At 34.2% G+C, this 17,888-nt stretch overlaps 1 protein-coding gene across 1 annotated transcript in view; it reads left to right on the top strand.

Annotated features, from left to right (window-relative positions):
- Positions 1-17,888, top strand: part of OC90 (otoconin 90) — a 177,446-nt gene that overhangs the window by 73,491 nt on the left and 86,067 nt on the right. The window contains exons 6-7 of the mRNA XM_053715947.1: positions 4,334-4,384; positions 15,146-15,193. Of these exons, the coding sequence (XP_053571922.1) occupies positions 4,334-4,384; positions 15,146-15,193 (99 nt within the window). The remainder of the gene's footprint in view (positions 1-4,333; positions 4,385-15,145; positions 15,194-17,888) is intronic.

Here is a 17,888-nt window from a genome sequence, read left to right as displayed (position 1 = left end):
GCAAGAAAGATGTTTGGGTGTGTTAGGTAGTAGACATAGTGTTTCAAAAGGGTTATGTGACCTATTGATATTATTTTTGCTCAGATGGGTCTGCAGAAAATGTAGAATCTGAAAAGTATCAAGAGGTAGACCTAATTCTGTTTGTATATCACAATATGTTTTGATGTGGCCCTCTTTCATGAGGTGATATATGGGTACATATAAAGGTTGACTTCCTATTGTAGCTGGTCCATTTATATTCAATCCCGGGAAAATGTTATTTTTTTTATATAGGTGTAAGTGGGGAAATCTGAGTGGGGATTTGGTTGTGTGTATTGATTAATTTGTTCCATATGTGTAATGTTTCTTCGATAAAGGAGTTTTGTTGGGTATTTGGTGGATGGTATCTATTTAGTATCTAACAAATATTACGTATTGTGTTGTCTTTTAGAGATTGAGCATACAAGGTAACCCACAGTTTTGGTTTTATAGTTTAATTCCATGTAATAATGCGTGCTAAGTGGGAAGCTTTATAATAGTTTGTTATATTTGGTATTCCAAAACCTCCTTGTTCTTTAGAAAGATAAAGGGTGTGAGTGGGGATTCTTGGTTTTGAATAAGACCAAATAAAATTATTGATGCGACTTTGTAGGTTTACTAAAAAAGTTTGTGGTGGTATAAGTATTAATGTCTGTAGGAGATATTTTTCGGTAGAATTGACATTTTAATTGCATTAACCCTTCCTAACCAAGATAAGTGGTCTGATCTATGCCAGGAGTTTAGTTCTGTTTCTATCTTATGTTTTAATCCTTTGTAGTTTAATTATATCGTTTCAGGCATTGTAGATTTGATAGTCAGCCCTAGATATGTAGTATAGTTTGCTGTAGTAAAGGTTGTTTGTGTTTTAATAAAGCCATTTTCGTCTTGATTAACCCGTATAGGCATGATCACAGATTTTCCCATATTAATAGAGAAGTTTGAATGTAACTGATATTCTTTTAGAGTGTTGATGAGAGCTGGGAGTGATTTTATAGGGTTAGTTAAGGTAAATAGGATATCATTGGCGAATTGGAGACATTTGGTGTTACATTGGACTATTTTTATGCCCCTTATTCTAGGAGAGGCTCGGACCTTTGCCACTAGAACTTCTACTGATAGAGCAAATAGTTATGTATTTGGAATTTATGTGAGAATGTATTGTTTACTATAACTTTTGCATTAGGGGAGGAATATATCGCTAGTATTATCAATAAACATTTGGGGGAGGCCAAATTTGCGTAGGGCAGACCACATGAATTGCCAGTCCACCCCATCAAATGCCTTCTCCGCATCAGTTGACAGCAGGGTGAGAGGAAGTTGTTCTGCTGAGGATTGATGTATAATTTGGAGAAGTCTGGTAGTATTGTCCTTGGCTTCTCTATTGGGTATGAATCCCACTTGATCAGCTTGTACTAGGGAGGGAAGATATTGTTTTAGTCTGTTGGCCAAAATTTTCGCATACATTTTTGTCTACATTTAAAAGTGATATTGGCCAGTAATTTGCTACTTGGTCAGGATCTTTCCCTGGTTTGGGTATAACTGTTATATTTGCTTCTAGCATTTGTTTGGAAAAGGAAGAGTCTTTATCGATGGTGTTGAAGAGTTTTAACAGATGTGTACTAATATGTGGAGATAAATAATTTATAAAATGTAGGTGTAAAACCATCTGGTCCTGGTGCTTTCCCCGAGGCTAGTTTTTTAATGGTGTCTTGTATTTCTGTTAGTGATATGTTAGTTTCTAGATTTGATCTATCTAATTCTGTCAGGGTCGGTAGGTCTAACTGTGAAAGGTAACGTTCAATTTGTTCTTTCTTATGGGGAGGATATGGATTATCTAAGTTATATAGTTTACTATAGTAGTCTGAGAATGTGTTCGCAATGTCTGTGCTTGTATGTTGGTTTTGGTTGTTATCACCTTTTATTGATCTAATGAAGGTCTTGTATGTTTTTCCTTTAGGTGTAAAACCATCTGGTCCTGGTGCTTTCCCTGAGGCTAGTTTTTTAATGGTGTCTTGTATTTCTGTTAGTGATATGTTAGATTCTAGATTTGATCTATCTAATTCTGTCAGGGTCGGTAGGTCTGTGAAAGAAAACGTTCAATTTGTTCTTTCTTATGGGTAGGATCTGGATTATCTAAGTTATATAGTTTACTATAGTAGTCTGAGAATGTGTTCGCGATGTCTGTGCTTGTATGTTGGTTTTGGTTGTTATCCCCTTTTATTGATCTAATGAAGGTCTTGTATGTTTTTCCTTTTTTTTAAGGTTTTTTGGGGGTGGGAGAAGAAGGTGTAGTCTCTTTTCGTGCTATGTGTCAATCGCCATGTATCAAAAGTCGGTATAGATTGTAATGCTAGCCAATTAGCTTTAATAGTTTTAAGGGGCATGTATGATTTTCCCGAGGATACATCTGGTATTGGATTGACTGGGAAATTCAGGTCTCCTGCTATAAAGATTGCTCTTTTTGCGTTGTCTAGTAGCAAAGTCATCACTTTTCTGAAAAAGTGGGGTTGGCACGGTTTGGAACATATAGGTTAAGTAGTGTTAGAGGCCTACCATAACAGAGACCTACTAAAATCAGGAATCTACCTTCGTCGTCTCATTTGCATGTTAATTAAAAAGGGAGACCCTGTAGGTCCGCCAGCGATTTTGTACTATCGGATTATACCGAAAGATAGAGCAGATGCTGTTGAATTAGGTGCCACCACTCCCAAGTCAACTTACTCGTCCGTTCATGTAGATTCACTGCCTTACACCTCGCCACTTTGAGGAGCTTAGTGAGGTGCAGCCATCTTAGATGGCGTTCCGGCTCTGACCCCCAATTTAATTCATTTTTTACAAAAGATGCATGTTTATTTCTTGAACTAACATACATTTAACCCCTAAAGCTTAGAATTTTACATATAAAACTCACTTTTAGGAAATGTACTATCACGTTAATTTTAACCAGCTAACATTTAAGAGTATATTGGTTCTATTACATTGCTAGTGTCTAAGCAAAAATGCTCAAATTATTTGTAATCATTTCTATGTGACTGTCAACGAAGGTTGAAAACCTACTAATGTTTGTACAACCAGCAACATGCAGTGGTCATGTAACATTAAACATGAGTTTATTTAAGAAGTTATTGTATTACACGCTTACTAAAGCACTGTAAGAACAAGCAGTTATCAATGAAGCAATTATGGGAAAGTTGAACTATATCCATTATAGAAACACAAATTCTATGGTTAGCATATATAGCATCAAAATTAATTATTTTATGTTAAAAAGCAATACAGTATAAGATGTCTGCAAGTACATACATCCATGAAAATTAATTGATACATATGATTCATTTTTTTATAACATGGTACACAGTAAATCTTCAGGAATTTTCAACAAATGTCCTAACAAAATGAATGCATTTAGGATTTAAAGGAAAATGAAACACTAAATAAATCATTGAAAGAATGATGTATTCAGAGCAAATATTTACCTTGAGAATAAGATATGAGTAATTTAAAAAAAAATTACATTCGTTTTAAATATTGAAAAAATTAGGGTAACTTTCAAAAGTCTATAAAGCAGTAGAGACAGCCATATTTTATCTTAGGTTTCTCTCTGCTAAGGCCAATTAGGGACAGTTATGAATGGCTTACTAGAGAGAGCAACCAATGACTGTGTAGAATATAGCTGTGTCTGAACTTCCACCTTTAACAGGAATTTGAGAAGCCCACAATATTCACAATTAAATTACAGGAAAAGGGAACAAAATCAATAATGAAAGTATATTGCAAAGTTGTTTTACTACATACAATTATTTTTTTAATAATATTTCAGTGTTTAATGCCCCTTTAAATATAATTTAAACAATACAATTTTTTTTTTAAAAAAGTGATATTTTTTTTCCTGAGATTTCCTAATAAATGAATGTCAGTTTTTCAAATTGACAAAAATCCTAAAGGGCTGTTAAAATGTTTTTTTGAAGTACATGAATCCTATTTTTATATTAGGAGAGCGTTTGTATGATGCATGTTCTTTGAATTCAGGTATTCTTCTAGCAAGAAGTAAAAAGTATAGCTAATGCAGGTTGCAATTATTTTGGAATGACCTGGATGCCCTGGATGAATCAGATAATTGAATTCTGTCCAGCTCATTAAGAAGAAAAAACGTTGTCATTTGAGAAGTCATGATATCCATTTTAACAGTGAAGTGGAACTGAAAATGGCTTGAAAAAAAGAGACCCCAAATCCTCATAAATGCTGAAAATATTAATGAAAATATTTTTGTATAAATAAATATGAAATCTATTCTCAAACATTGTTTTTTAATTAGTTTTTCCAGATACAACTGGCAGGAAACATATGACAGCATTTGAATCCAAAAGTAAGTTGATTTCCAGATAATTCTTATTACATTTGTATATATTAATGCAGTTGAATGATTTTTCTTTATTTTCAGTAGTAACAAAATTCATTCCAGTTTTCTAAAACATTTTACAAAATAAAGGACCTCTACATAAGATGATTCATGATTCTCATACATTGATGCAAATGACGTACTTTGTATAAAATTATATGAACTTGAAATATTAATAGCAAACATCCTTTTAAAGTGGTAATTAGCACATCTCTATGTAAAACATCTGAGTATCTTCATTTATACATTTTTTTAAACAAATGCTTAAAAATGACTTACTGTGTACTAAAGTACTAATGTCTTCATCTTTTAGTTTGTTAAAGGGTAAACCTAGGCACTCACTGGAGCATTCATATGCATTTCGTAGTCTATGGGTGCAGTGTTTCTTTACAAAATTTAAACTCAACTTACCATCATTTTCATATGTTGGCTTCAGCCATACTATAGCCCTAATCAGTTGCCCTTTTAAAATAATCAGAGCATGAAGCCTCATAACTCCAGTACAGGTAAAAGGCTCAAAATCACAGCTACATTAGTGTTATTTCTAAGCATAAAGACAGGATAGGAATGGAGTCTGGTGACTGCTGCAATTAGGCTGAAGCCAAGATATGGGAATTTGTTGAGTTCATTTTTATCCTGGCCTCCCTTTCTTACTCACTCACTAGTGAAAACTTGTAATGCAACAGAAATGTACATAGCCTAAAAAATAATATCTGTGAAGACAACAAACACAGCGCATCCCATCTGAGAGTAAAAGTATTTAATGAATACACATATTGCGCAACATAAAATAAACACTTACAAGATAAAAGTTAAAAACAAGCAACAATATGTAAGCTCTGAGTGTATGAGCGTCCTTAGGGAGCCAGGAATGGATGAAAAGTTTACTTGCGCCTCATCCGGGGTTTGCGCTAGACCCGTGGGCTAATGGGGAAAGCCTGGTTGATTCGAGGACGTCAGTGACGTCAGAGTGTTGAATGACCTCAACTCTTTTCATCTGGTAACGTCCAGACTTTGTCAAGAGGGATATCCCTCTTGACAAAGTCTGGATGTTCATCGGGACTATACTATCATCTGTATTCAACCAGTGTCTGGATCTCACCACCATTGGAGCAATATAGCTTTCTACCATACTACAAGGTCAGCTTCAATATTCTTGAGACACTCTTGAAACATTTCTTGGATCAATAATATAAGACTGTTGGGTTTTTTTCTCGTTTTTTTTTATTTTTTCTTTCACATACAAGAAGACTTTGTTCATTGACTTTGAAACGTATCATTATATAACAAGGCCGCTCATACGGATATCCTGGCCAGTGCATTGAATCGAATTGGTTATTTATTTATCTTTTCATTGTTTTACTGGTTTTTTTTATCCATTACTCATACTTTTATTTTTATTAGGTTTTTATCTTTGCAAAACACAACTGCACTACACATGCTTTTCTTAGACATAATTTTTAAAATATTGAGATAGTATTCTTTGATCTACAGAGAGCGCAGTATTTTAACTGTTTGTTTAAAAAATAATATGCTTAAGTATCATAAAAATATATTCTTAAGTATTATAATAAATGAATGATATTGTAGAAATTACCATTTTTAATATGTTGCACTCAGGTATTTCAAAATGCAATGAATCATTTCTGATGTTTTATTAAAACATATTTTAATGACCCTTTAAGATTGAATCCCAGTGTGCAGATTAAATATTCCATTTATAAAAATAAGAACAGATTTGATCAACTCTGTGAGTGGTTCAATTTCCTCCTTTAGTAGATGCATTAAAGGGATAGTAAAGTCCAAATTAAAGGGACACTAAACCCAATTTTTTTCTTTTGTGATTCAGATAGAGCATGCAATTTTAAGCAACTTTCTAATTTACTCCTATTATCAAATTTTCTTTATTTGAAAAGCAAGAATGTAAGTTTAGATGCCGGCCCATTTTTGGTGAACAATCTGGGTTGTTCTTGCTGATTGGTGGATAAATTCACCCACCAATAAACAAGTGCTCTCTAGTGTTCTAAACCAAAAATTGGCTGGCTCCTTAGCTTAGATACCTTCTTTTTAAAAATAAAGACAGCAAGAGAACGAAGAAAATTAGGCGTAAATTAGAAAGTTGTTTAAAATTGCATGCTCTATCTGAATCGCAAAAGAAAAAATTTGGGTTCAGTGTCCTTTTAAACTTTCATGATTCAGGTAGGTCAAGTAATTTTAAACAACTTTCTAATTTACTTTTATCAAGCTAAACTTAGGTAGTCTCATATGCTAATTTCTAAGCCCTTGAAGGGCGCCTCTCATCTAGAGGGCGTTAGTTCATGTGTGTAATATAGATAACTCTGTGCTCATACACGTGAAGTTATTTAAAGGGACAGTCAACACCAGAATTTTTGTTGTTTAAAAAGAAAGATAATCCCTTTATTACCCATTCCCCATTTTTGCATAACCAACACAGTTATATTAATACACTTTTTACCTCTTTGATTACCTTGTATCTAAGCCTCTGCAGACGGCCCCCTTATTTCAGTTCTTTTTAGCCAATTAGTGCTGGCTCCAGGGTAACTTAATGTGCATGAGCTCAATGTTATCTATATGAAACACATGAACTAAAGCCCTCTATTGGTCAAAATGCATTCAGATTAGAGGCAGTCTTCAGGGTCTAAGAAATTAGCATATGAACCTCCTAGAATTATCTTTGAACTAAAAATACCAAAAGAACAAAGCAAAATTGGTGATAAAAGTAAATAGAAAAGTTGTTTAAAATTACATTCCCTATTAAAATCATGAACGTTTTTTTTGGACTTGACTGTCCCTTTAAGAGTCAGCACTAATTGCCTGTAATGCAAGTCTGTCAACAGATCTGAGATAAGGAGGCAGTCAGCAGAAGCTTAGATACAAGGTAATTACAGAGGTAAAAAGTATATTTATATAACAGTATTGGTTATGTAAAACTGAGTAATGGAAAATAAAGGGATTATCTTTAATTTTAAACAAAAACATTTTTGGTGTTTACTATCCCTTTAAGTGATATTGGAATTTAAAATAGCTGGAATGCAAAGTTACCTTTACACTTTTCATTATAAATTTAACTCACTAATAAAGCACTAAAGGAAACAATCAGCATTTTTATTTAGTATAATCTTAGGTATCAAGCAGTGGTTAATAGTCGCACATTTAAGATTCTCTTATAGTATATTATCCATAGCATCCAGGAACCAAATAGAAAAGCAGATATCATTTTATTTTTAATGGCTAGGAACATTTAAACCCACATATAAATTAAATATTTTGTTCATTATAAATCAGTGAACACAATTTCAGAAAACCACATAAATAAGAGTGAAGTTGATATTCGCAAAGTCATCAATATTTATTTTAGTGTTAATCTATGAAGATAATTTTTTACCAATTTAATTAATTTATCTAGAGTAAACAAGATTACAAGTGGAGCTCAAAACAGCAAGTGGTATGGAATGTTAACATCACTGCATTTTTGTGCTGGTCTATGGTTAATGTATATTGTGCATGCTGTAGTATAATGTGTGCTACAGTATTTATGTCAGATAACGCAGGTGAGCTCTTTTTTCTCACATAATACATTTCTATGAGAGCTTGCACTAATATTCTCAACAATGCTGGTGTACAAAGCTGATGAGTGCAAAAATTCTGCTCAAATAGTGAAGTTTTTGGTTAAAGGGACATGAAACCCAAATTTTTCTTCCATGATTCAGATAGAGAATGCAATTTTAAACAACCTCCAAATTACTTCTATGATCTAATTTGCTTCATTCTTTAGATATCGTTTGTTGAATAAATAGCAATGCACATGGCTGAGCCAATCACACAAGGTATCTGTGTGCAGCCACCAATCAGCAGCTACTGAGCCTATCTAGATATGATTTTCAACAAACCAAAGATAACACAGTTCTTTAAGAAAATATAACACGATAATTACATATTCACATAGGATTCACAAGAGTAAAGAGATGATTGATAAATGCTGTATTTTATTATACTAATAATCTACACACATCTGTATCTGAAGGATGCTCTTGCACTGCATGAAATCAACTGTTATAGCCATTGCTACAGGCTACGTGTAATTCAAAAAATGAGTATAATCTGATGGGTTAAAGCTGACAGCAAAAATTGTTGCTAGGCAACTGTATCATTAAAATTATATTATAGATACAAGAGCAGTAGTTTGCCAAATAATATTGTAGTGGACGCATAATCAAAAGGCTTTATATTATAAATCAGTTTATCCAAATTGCTTGGTTATACAAGGACCAGAGCCTTAATATTGTATTCCTGGTGTTAACTTAAACCATCACTTAAAACTGATTAAACTTGGTATGTAAAGGGAAATTGATGCTAAAAGTGGGCAAATGTTTTATCAAATGTGTTAAAAATATTAAATGTTAGCCATATTTGTACATTTTAACCAAACATGGAATGTTTACTAAATATTTAACAATTGATCGTGCAATTGAATGTTACATTTCATTTAAGATTAAATATTAAATCTAATATATGAGTATTAAATATAATATTCAGATTTGATATTTATTTGTTGATTCTCATAAACTTCAATGAAAGTCTGTTGGAATCAATATTGAAATATAGCAGCCAAACGTTGTATTTGAATCTTTTCGATATCCAAATATTAATATTGCTTCTGCATTAAAACAATATATAGATAGATGATAGATAGATAGATAGATAGATAGATAGTTGTCAAGGGAAAATAATTCTACCATTTCAATATTTAAATATAGACACTCACCTATCCTAAGTATTTCATTTTAAAGCTAAAAATAATGTCTCTAAATTGAACTCCCCATCAAAAAAAGATATACAGTATGTTCAGAAATTGCAAAATTTAACCTGAACAGAAGCATGCTGATCATATAATCAGGAATAATATTTCTGACAGTAGACATGAAGCAATGACCCCATCTAGTCTACTCATCTGCTTCTATATAAATAGATACAATCTTAATATATCATGACAGATGTCAGAAATAGGTTTGCTGGAGGTTGTTGACAAAAAGCCAAAAGCAAGTAGCAGGCCAGATAAGGTATTGTGGGCATTTTTATATACAAGAAAATGATCAGCACAGATAAAAAAAAATGCTAAATGGATTTGCAAAGGAAAAGGAAGACTAGACAGCTTAGCTCAGCTGATGGCCAAGCATGGTATAGCTATCAGGACAGAAGAAAAGTACATTCAGACTATTGAGCTAGTAATCAATAAAAACATGTTAACTGGCCAATAATCAGTGGTAACTATGACTAGTGAGCAGGTTAGAGGTCAGGAACAGGAAGGTTATCAAATCAATAGAAAAGTAAGGCAAGCAGGCCAGAGATTGAGGTCAAGCACAAGCAGATTAGTAGGTCAGTGGTCAGATATAAGCAATTTAGCAAGACAGTGGTTATGTACAAATAAGTTAGCTGTCTAATTAAAGAGATATTAAGAAATTGGTGGTCAGGCACGGACAGGTTAGCAGTCCAGTGGTTAATTATAGACATATTAGCAAGTCAGTAGTCAGGTACAGACAGGTTAGCAGTCCAGTGGTTAATAATAGAGCTATTAGCAAGTCAGTGGTCAAGTACAGACAGGTTTGCAGTCCAGTGATTAATTAGAGATATATTAGCAAGTCAGTGGTTATATACAGATAGGGCAGCGGTCTAATTAATGAGATATGAACAAGTCAGAGGTCAGTTCAGATAGGTTAGCAGTCCAGTGGTAAATTAGAGAGATAGTAGCAAGTTTGTGGTTGTGTACAGATAGGTTAGCAGTCTAATTAAAGAGATATAAACAAGTCAGTGTTAGCAGTCCAGTGGTTAATTAAAAATATATTAACAAGTCAGGGATCAGTTACAGATAGGTTATCAGTCCAATGGTTAATTAAAAAGATATTAATAAGTCAGTTTTCAGGTACAGAGAGGTTAGCATTCCAGTGGTTAATTATAGACATATTAGAAAATCAATAGTCAGGTACAGACAGGTTAGCAGTCCAGTAGTTAATTAAAGAGATATCCACAAGTCAGTGGTTATGTACATATAGGTTAGCAGTCTAATTAAAAAGATATTAATAAGTCAGTAGTCAGGTATAGACAGGTTAGCAGTCATGTGGCTAATTAAAAAGATATTAACAAGTCAGTGGTCAGTTACAGACAGGTTAGCAGTCTAGTGGTTAATTAAAAAGAAATTAACAAGCCAGTCATCAGGTAGAGACAGGTTAGCAGTCCAGTGGTTAATTAAAAAATGTATTAACAAGTGAATGGTCAAGAACAGGCAGGTTAGCAGTCCAGTGGTTAATAAAAGAGATATTAGCAAGTCAGTGGCTATGCACAGATAGGTTAGCAGTCTAATTAAAGAGATATTACAAAGTCAGTGGTCAGGTACAGACAGGTTAGCAGTCCAGTGGTTAATTAAAAATATATTAACAAGTCAGTGGTCAGGTACCAACAAGTTAGCAGTCCTGTTGTTAATTAAGGAGATATTAGCAAGTCAGTGGTCAGGTAAATACAGGTTTGCAGTCCAGGGTTAAATTATAGAGATATTAGCAAGTCAGTGGTTAGGTACAGACATGTTAGCAGTCCACTGAGTCCAGTGATTACTTATACGCATATGAAACCCAAAGAAAATTCAATTTTATGAAGCGATACCTAGGTAAGTATTTCAGGAAATAGTGCTGACGTCTAATGCTCTTGCAAATAAATAACATTCAAAACTGCTGTGATATAGTGCAATGAGTAGGAAGAAAATTTGATGTTAAAAGTAAATTAGAAAGCTGTTTAAAAATGCATGTTATTTATTATTGGCCTGTAACGTTTGAGCTGGAGTTATCAATATACGATGTTAGATATGATCGATGTTTGTAACACTTAGTACCCAATATGAGTCTTTGCCTCTTTGTATTTAGTGTGTCAAAGAATATTCGTTTGTTACGCTATGTGGCATATAGCTTATAGGCTGTGTATGTCTACCGCGCTTATCCGGCTGTTTAAATCTATGTGTTTATTTTCATTTTTATTTAATGTTGATTAGAGATTGTATTATATTTACTTAATTGTTGTAATACTCCCTATTAAGATGGGCATGTTAAACTTATACACTTTTAAGCCTTCCTCCTTAATAAAGTGCACCAATTCCACCTTAACCAAAGTAAGATTGAAGAAGAGGCTGTAAGGCCGGACAAATTAAAAATCACCAACACGTATATAAAGACAATACTAAATATACTTAAACCATCTTGAGAAAGCCACAAGAAGTGGTGAAACGCGTTGATGGTTGTTGAAACAAGACATACAGAATAATTTTATACCTCATTTGTAAGAAAGAACTGAGGATTACAAAGGATTGAAGTGGCACTACTTTCTTTTCTACATATACACTCTGTGCAGAGTTATTTCAGACGGATCTACTTTCAAGAAGAACGGACGTGCGTGTGACGTCACCGGCTATCCGTGGAGCTGCACAGACACCTGTGCCATCTGGGAAGTGGACGGAGGATACCCACATAAGAGCAGGTAGGCACACTGAGGTGTAGCAGCCGGATAAGTGCGGTAGACATACACAGCCTATAAGCTATATGCCACATAGCGTAACAAACTAATATTCTTTGACACACTAAATACAAAGAGGCAAAGACAGCATATTGGGTACTAAGTGTTACAAACATCGATAATATCTAACATCGTATATTGATAACTCCAGCTCAAATGTTACAGGCCAATAAGTTTGGTTAAACGGACATCTCCTTTGACACATCGAATACCCTAAGGAGGCATACCGGAGAGCAAAGTGTTATATACATCACTGATATTAATACCCTCTACTTAGATTCTACCCATTTGTGGATATTTGTGCAATATTTTATGCAGATTCTTTATATGGACAGTATATGGAATAAGAAAATTGACATTTTAGTTTAAATCTCATTTTCAATCTGGCATTGGTGCACTAATATAATTGATAACAAACTTCTGCTGCTAGCTACTTAATACCAGTATAAGTTTACATTGAACCTGATCTATACCGAGATGTTTTTTGTATTTTTAAAGTGTTTTTAAAGTCGATTGTAAACAGATAGTTTTTTTAGCATTTGTGACTGGTTACAGCATCATAATACTAAGAGTGTATGTTTTAAACAATAAATAGTTATTATTTATATCCTTATTTCTACATGAACTGTATTATTTTTATCTACCAATGAGGAAACTCTTGATCAATAAGATTAACTGAACATTTTTAAATATTGAGTTTTAATGTTTTCTATGTTTTGATTAAATATTAACTGTTTAACACTTTTAATCAGTAATTATTTATTCCCGCTGCTGTGAGCGCACCTACACTAAATTGTACTAGTTTTGTCTTATTTACTAAATATATCTGTTTTTGGGAGCAGATAAGTGTAAGTGCTAGGGAATCCCCATTTGCGCACCAATAGGACACCTACTCCTTTCTTATGTAATACCCCGATGTGCGAGGTGAAATTACGGGTGGCGCGGGCTTCAGCCCTCAGTGGTCAGGAACAGACAGGTTAGAAATCCAGTTATTAATTAAGATAGAATATACAATTTTAAGTAACCTTCCAATTCACTTCTATTATCTAATTTGCTTTGTTCACTTGGCATCCTTTGTTGTAAAGTATACCTAGGGAGGCTCAGGAGATGGGAGCTAGCTGCTGATTGGTGACTGTACAATTATACCTCTTATCATTGGGTTACTGAAGTATTCAGCTAATTCCTAGTAGTGCATGGCTGCTCTTTCAATAAAAGAAAAGCAAGAGAATTAAGAAAAATTATAATAGAAGTAAAGTGGAAAATTGTTTAAATTTGTATGCTCTATCTGAAAAATTAAAAAAAAATGTTGGGTTTCATGTCCCTTTAAAGAGATGTCAGCAAATCAGTAGTCAGGTACAGACAGGTTAGCAAGTCAGTGATTAAATAAAGAGATATTAGAAAGTCAGGGGTCAGGTACAGACAGGTTAGCAAGTCAGTGATTAAATAAAGAGATATTAGCAAGTCAGGGGTCAGGTACAGACAGGTTAGCAAGTCAGTGATTAAATAAAGAGATATTAGCAAGTCAGGGGTCAGGTACAGACAGGTTAGCAAGTCAGTGATTAAATAAAGAGATATTAGCAAGTCAGGGGTCAGGTACAGACAGGTTAGCAAGTCAGTGATTAAATAAAGAGATATTAGCAAGTCAGGGGTCAGGTACAGACAGGTTAGCAAGTCAGTGATTAAATAAAGAGATATTAGCAAGTCAGGGGTCAGGTACAGACAGGTTAGCAAGTCAGTGATTAAATAAAGAGATATTAGCAAGTCAGGGGTTAGGTACAGACAGGTTAGCAAGTCAGTGATTAAATAAAGAGATATTAGCAAGTCAGGGGTCAGGTACATCGGACTTAGTATTAGAGATGTGCATTCGTTTTTGGACGAATGCACATTTATCACGAAAATCAGATTTTGTTTTGTGGTAAATGCACCAACGAAAATAAAGAAAAACAAAAGAATATTGACAAAAATTGTCAGTGTTAATTTGTTTCCTTTATTTTATTTTTAATTAAGCGGTTAAAGGGATACGCTAGTCAAAATTAAACTTTCATGATTCAGATAGAGCATGCAATTTTAGGCAACTTTCTAATTACTCTTATTATCAATTTTTCTTTGTTCTCGGGGTATCTTTATATGAAAGTAAGCATAGGAGCCGGACTATTTTTGGTTCAGCACCTGGGTAGTGCTTTCTGATTAATGTCTAAATGTAGCCACCAGTCAGCAAGCGCTACTCAGTTGTGGAACCAAAAATGTGCTGGCTCATATGCTTACTTTCAAATAAAGATACCAAGAGAATGAAGAAAAATTGATAATAGGAGTAAATTAGAAAGTTGCATGCTCTATCTGAATCATTAAAGTGTCATTTTGACTGAAGTATCCCTTTAATACTTACCTCAGCATGCTCTCCAGAGCACATTAAAGTGAATGTCAATTTTCACGAATGAAAGCCCTGTTTTTAAAAATACTAATAAAAACAGGGGCACTTTCTTTCATGAAAGTTTACATTGAAGCCGTTCTTTTAAAATACTTACCTTTTATTCCTAGCAAGTGTGGAACACCGGAGCAGCGATTCCTCCACCCCCAGGACGTCTCTTCTTTCTTCAGAAATGACGAATCCGGATTCCTCCAATCACAGCGTGGCTTCAGGTAATGTTTGCTCTGGAGGGGGAAGCCGTTATTGGAGGAAGCTGGATTCGTCATTTCTGACGTAAGAAGAGACGACCTGGAGGTGGGAGAAAGATGACATTCACTTTAAGGTAAGTATTGCAGCTACAGGTGAACTTTTCACCTGTAGCTTTGAAATATTTACGTTCATTTTAAAGAAAACAAATGGAAATGTTTAACAAAAATTCAGTATATGTTTCATTTTAAATTTCTCTGAATATTCAGAACGAAAATTTTTGGCTTCACATGTCTACTTAATATTCTTTTAAGGCAAATATATCTGCACCCAAAACAGATTTAGATGTTATATGGTGCATTAACTTAATAAATACTCTCTACCGTCTAAAGTTTGATAAACATCCTTGGACAGATTTTCTTTTAAAAATGATGATTTACCATACTATTTAAATAAATGTGTTTAAATGGAATGTTTGTTACAAAATTTATCTTCCGAGTCACTTGATTATATCTTTAATATAGGCTTTATTTTAACAGTTCAGCAAAATAGAAGTGTTGATACAGTTCATTCTCCACCAGAAGAAGGTGAGTCAACATATCTAAATATAGTTTGTTACTAGGCAGGTAGCAAGATATTTCTTTGCTGAATGATGATAAATAATTACATTATATAAACTGTTGTAGTCAATGTTGCTTATTCCTGATTTGTGACCATACAATCTTGACGTCACATTTAGGGCTAAGGTCAGTCTTATTTTAGTAGGGAAGAGTGAAGACTTTCTGTTTGCAATGTGTTTTCTCTTGAGTATTTAGTATATTTTCTGTAATATAATTTATTGTGGATCACTCAGAGTACCTGGGGTGGTGAATGAGTCTAAAGTGAAATAAAAGAATGCTGTTAGAACAGTGTCCTCATCAGACTGTTTATTAAGAGTGATGTTATTAGATTTATTATCTGAAAAAATTCATACTTAAAGGGAAATGAAACCCAATTTTTATCATGATTCAGATAGATCATGCAATTTTAAGCAACTTTCTAATTTACTCTGACTATCAATTTTTCTTCGTTTTCTTGGTATCTTTATTTTAAAAGGCAGGAATGTAATCTTAGGAGCCAGCTACATTTAACCATCAATAAGCAAGCGCTACCTAGGTGCTGAACCAAAATGGTCCGGCTCCTAAGCTTAAATTCCTGCTTTGTCAAATAAAGATACCAAGAGAACAAAGAAAATTGATAATAGAAGTAAATTAGAAAGTTGCTTAAAATTTCGGAATCATTAAAGAAAAAAATTGGGTTTCATATCCCTTTAATATTATTAAGATTGTAATCGTGGTCAATTTTTTTTGTGTGTTATGTTAGAAATGTCTGAAATAGTTTGTACTTTTTTCTTCCCAAGAACAACATTTCTTTACCATTGGAATATCCTGGGTAGAAATTTAGGATATGTATTAAATTAGATTTTTTTTTTTTTTTAAATAAAGACCTGAAAGTCATTGTTTTGGACTTGGTCTCAGACAGTGATGACCCCATTAGATATAGAAGTGGGGCGTCTGATTTTTCTAGTTTAAGCATTTTTATATCTCAAAAGCCTCATTATAGGGCCCAGGATAAGATGAATTCAAAAGAATTAATGAGAGATGAAACACATTTGTTTTCTTTCATGATTTAGATAGACCATACCAGTTTAAGAAACGTTTTTAAATTGTTCCTATTATCAAATTTACATTGTTCTCTTGGTATTCTTTGTTAAAGAGAATACCTTGGTAGAGTGTACATGTCTGTAGAACTATGACAGCAGTTTTGCAATAATGCTTTTGAGCACTAGATGGCAGTGTTTGTGCAATGTATAAAATTGTTGAAAGTGTTGCCATTTAATTATCCAGACATGTGCGTGTTCCTGAGCCTACATATCTAGTTTTCAACAGAGGGTACCAAGGTAACAAGGTAAATTTGATAATAGAAGTAAATTGGAAACTTTATTAAAAGTGTATGCTCCATATGAATCATAAAAGAAAAAAAAATGGTTTCATGTCCCTTTAAATTAGATATTTGACATTAGATAACATAGGGCTAGATTACAAGTGGAGCGCTAAATTATTGCGCTCCTGCAAACATACAAATTTGCCTGTTTGCGGGAGCGTAATAATTACCCAGCCAGATTAGGTCTCTGGTTAATTTTCTAAAAGTGCCCCAAATGCCATCAAAATAGAGGGCATTGTAGTTTTTTTATTTTTTTTAAAATATGTAGCTTTTTTTATTATTAAAAACAACTGCACTAGGCAGTTTTTGGGGTCAACATTGGTGGGAGTGGGGTGTTAGAAAAAAACAGCACTGAAAAGTGCCTTTACATTGCGGTCTATGGGAACTCTATGTTCCAACAGACCGCAATGTAAATATATATGTATATGCTTATATACATATATATTTATGTGTTAATATGTGTTAATATGTGTATATACATATAATCATTTACATATATATTTTAAAATGCTGCCCATCGCTGCACTTCTTACCCCCTTTGCTGCTTTATGTTCTGATGGGGAGCCAGTGAAGGTTTCTTAGGTGTTCGGTGATGTGGCATTGAAGAGGGATGTCGAGTATTGGAGAGGGATGTCGAGTATGAGTCTGGCTGAGACATTCTGGATATGTTGGAGTTTTGTTTGGAGTTTGATGGTGGAGCAGGCGTAGAGTGCGTTGTCGTAGGCCAACCATCTGCTGACGAGGGCGTGGGTGACTGTTTTCTTGGTTTCGGTAGGGATCCACTTGAAGATTTTTCATAGCAGGTGGAGAATGTGGAAGCATGTTGAGGTGATGGCATTGATTTTTCGGTCCATGGAGAGTAAGGAGTCTAGTATGAAACCTAGATTTCGTGCGTGGTTGATTTTGTCTGTGTTCAGTTTGAGCCGGTTGTCATTTATCCAGGCAGCGACTGCTGTCAGGCCTTTGTGGACATTCTTTTTGGTGGTGGGATCTCGGGTGAGTGAGATGATTAACTGGGTGTCGTCGGCGTAGGAGACGATGTTGAGGTAGTGGCGTTGGACAATGGCGACGAGAGGGGCCATGTAGATGTTGAAGAGGGTGGGGCTCAGTGAAGAGCCTTGGAGGAGAAGGGCAGGAGTTTGACTTTCTGGGTCCTGCCCATGAGAAAGGAGGTGATCTATTCCAGGGCTATGTATGCTACATGTAATAGCCAGTCATTCTAGTTGTTACAAAGTTTCCAGCTTCTGTGTATCAACTTGGGTGTACTCCTCCTTGTGACGATGTGATAACATAGCTCCA

Source organism: Bombina bombina, chromosome 5 (assembly GCF_027579735.1).
Source record: "Bombina bombina isolate aBomBom1 chromosome 5, aBomBom1.pri, whole genome shotgun sequence".
Classification (NCBI taxonomy): Eukaryota; Metazoa; Chordata; class Amphibia; order Anura; family Bombinatoridae; genus Bombina; species Bombina bombina.
Note: the sequence above shows the minus strand (reverse complement) of the source record. Positions and strands in the feature narration are given on the sequence as shown.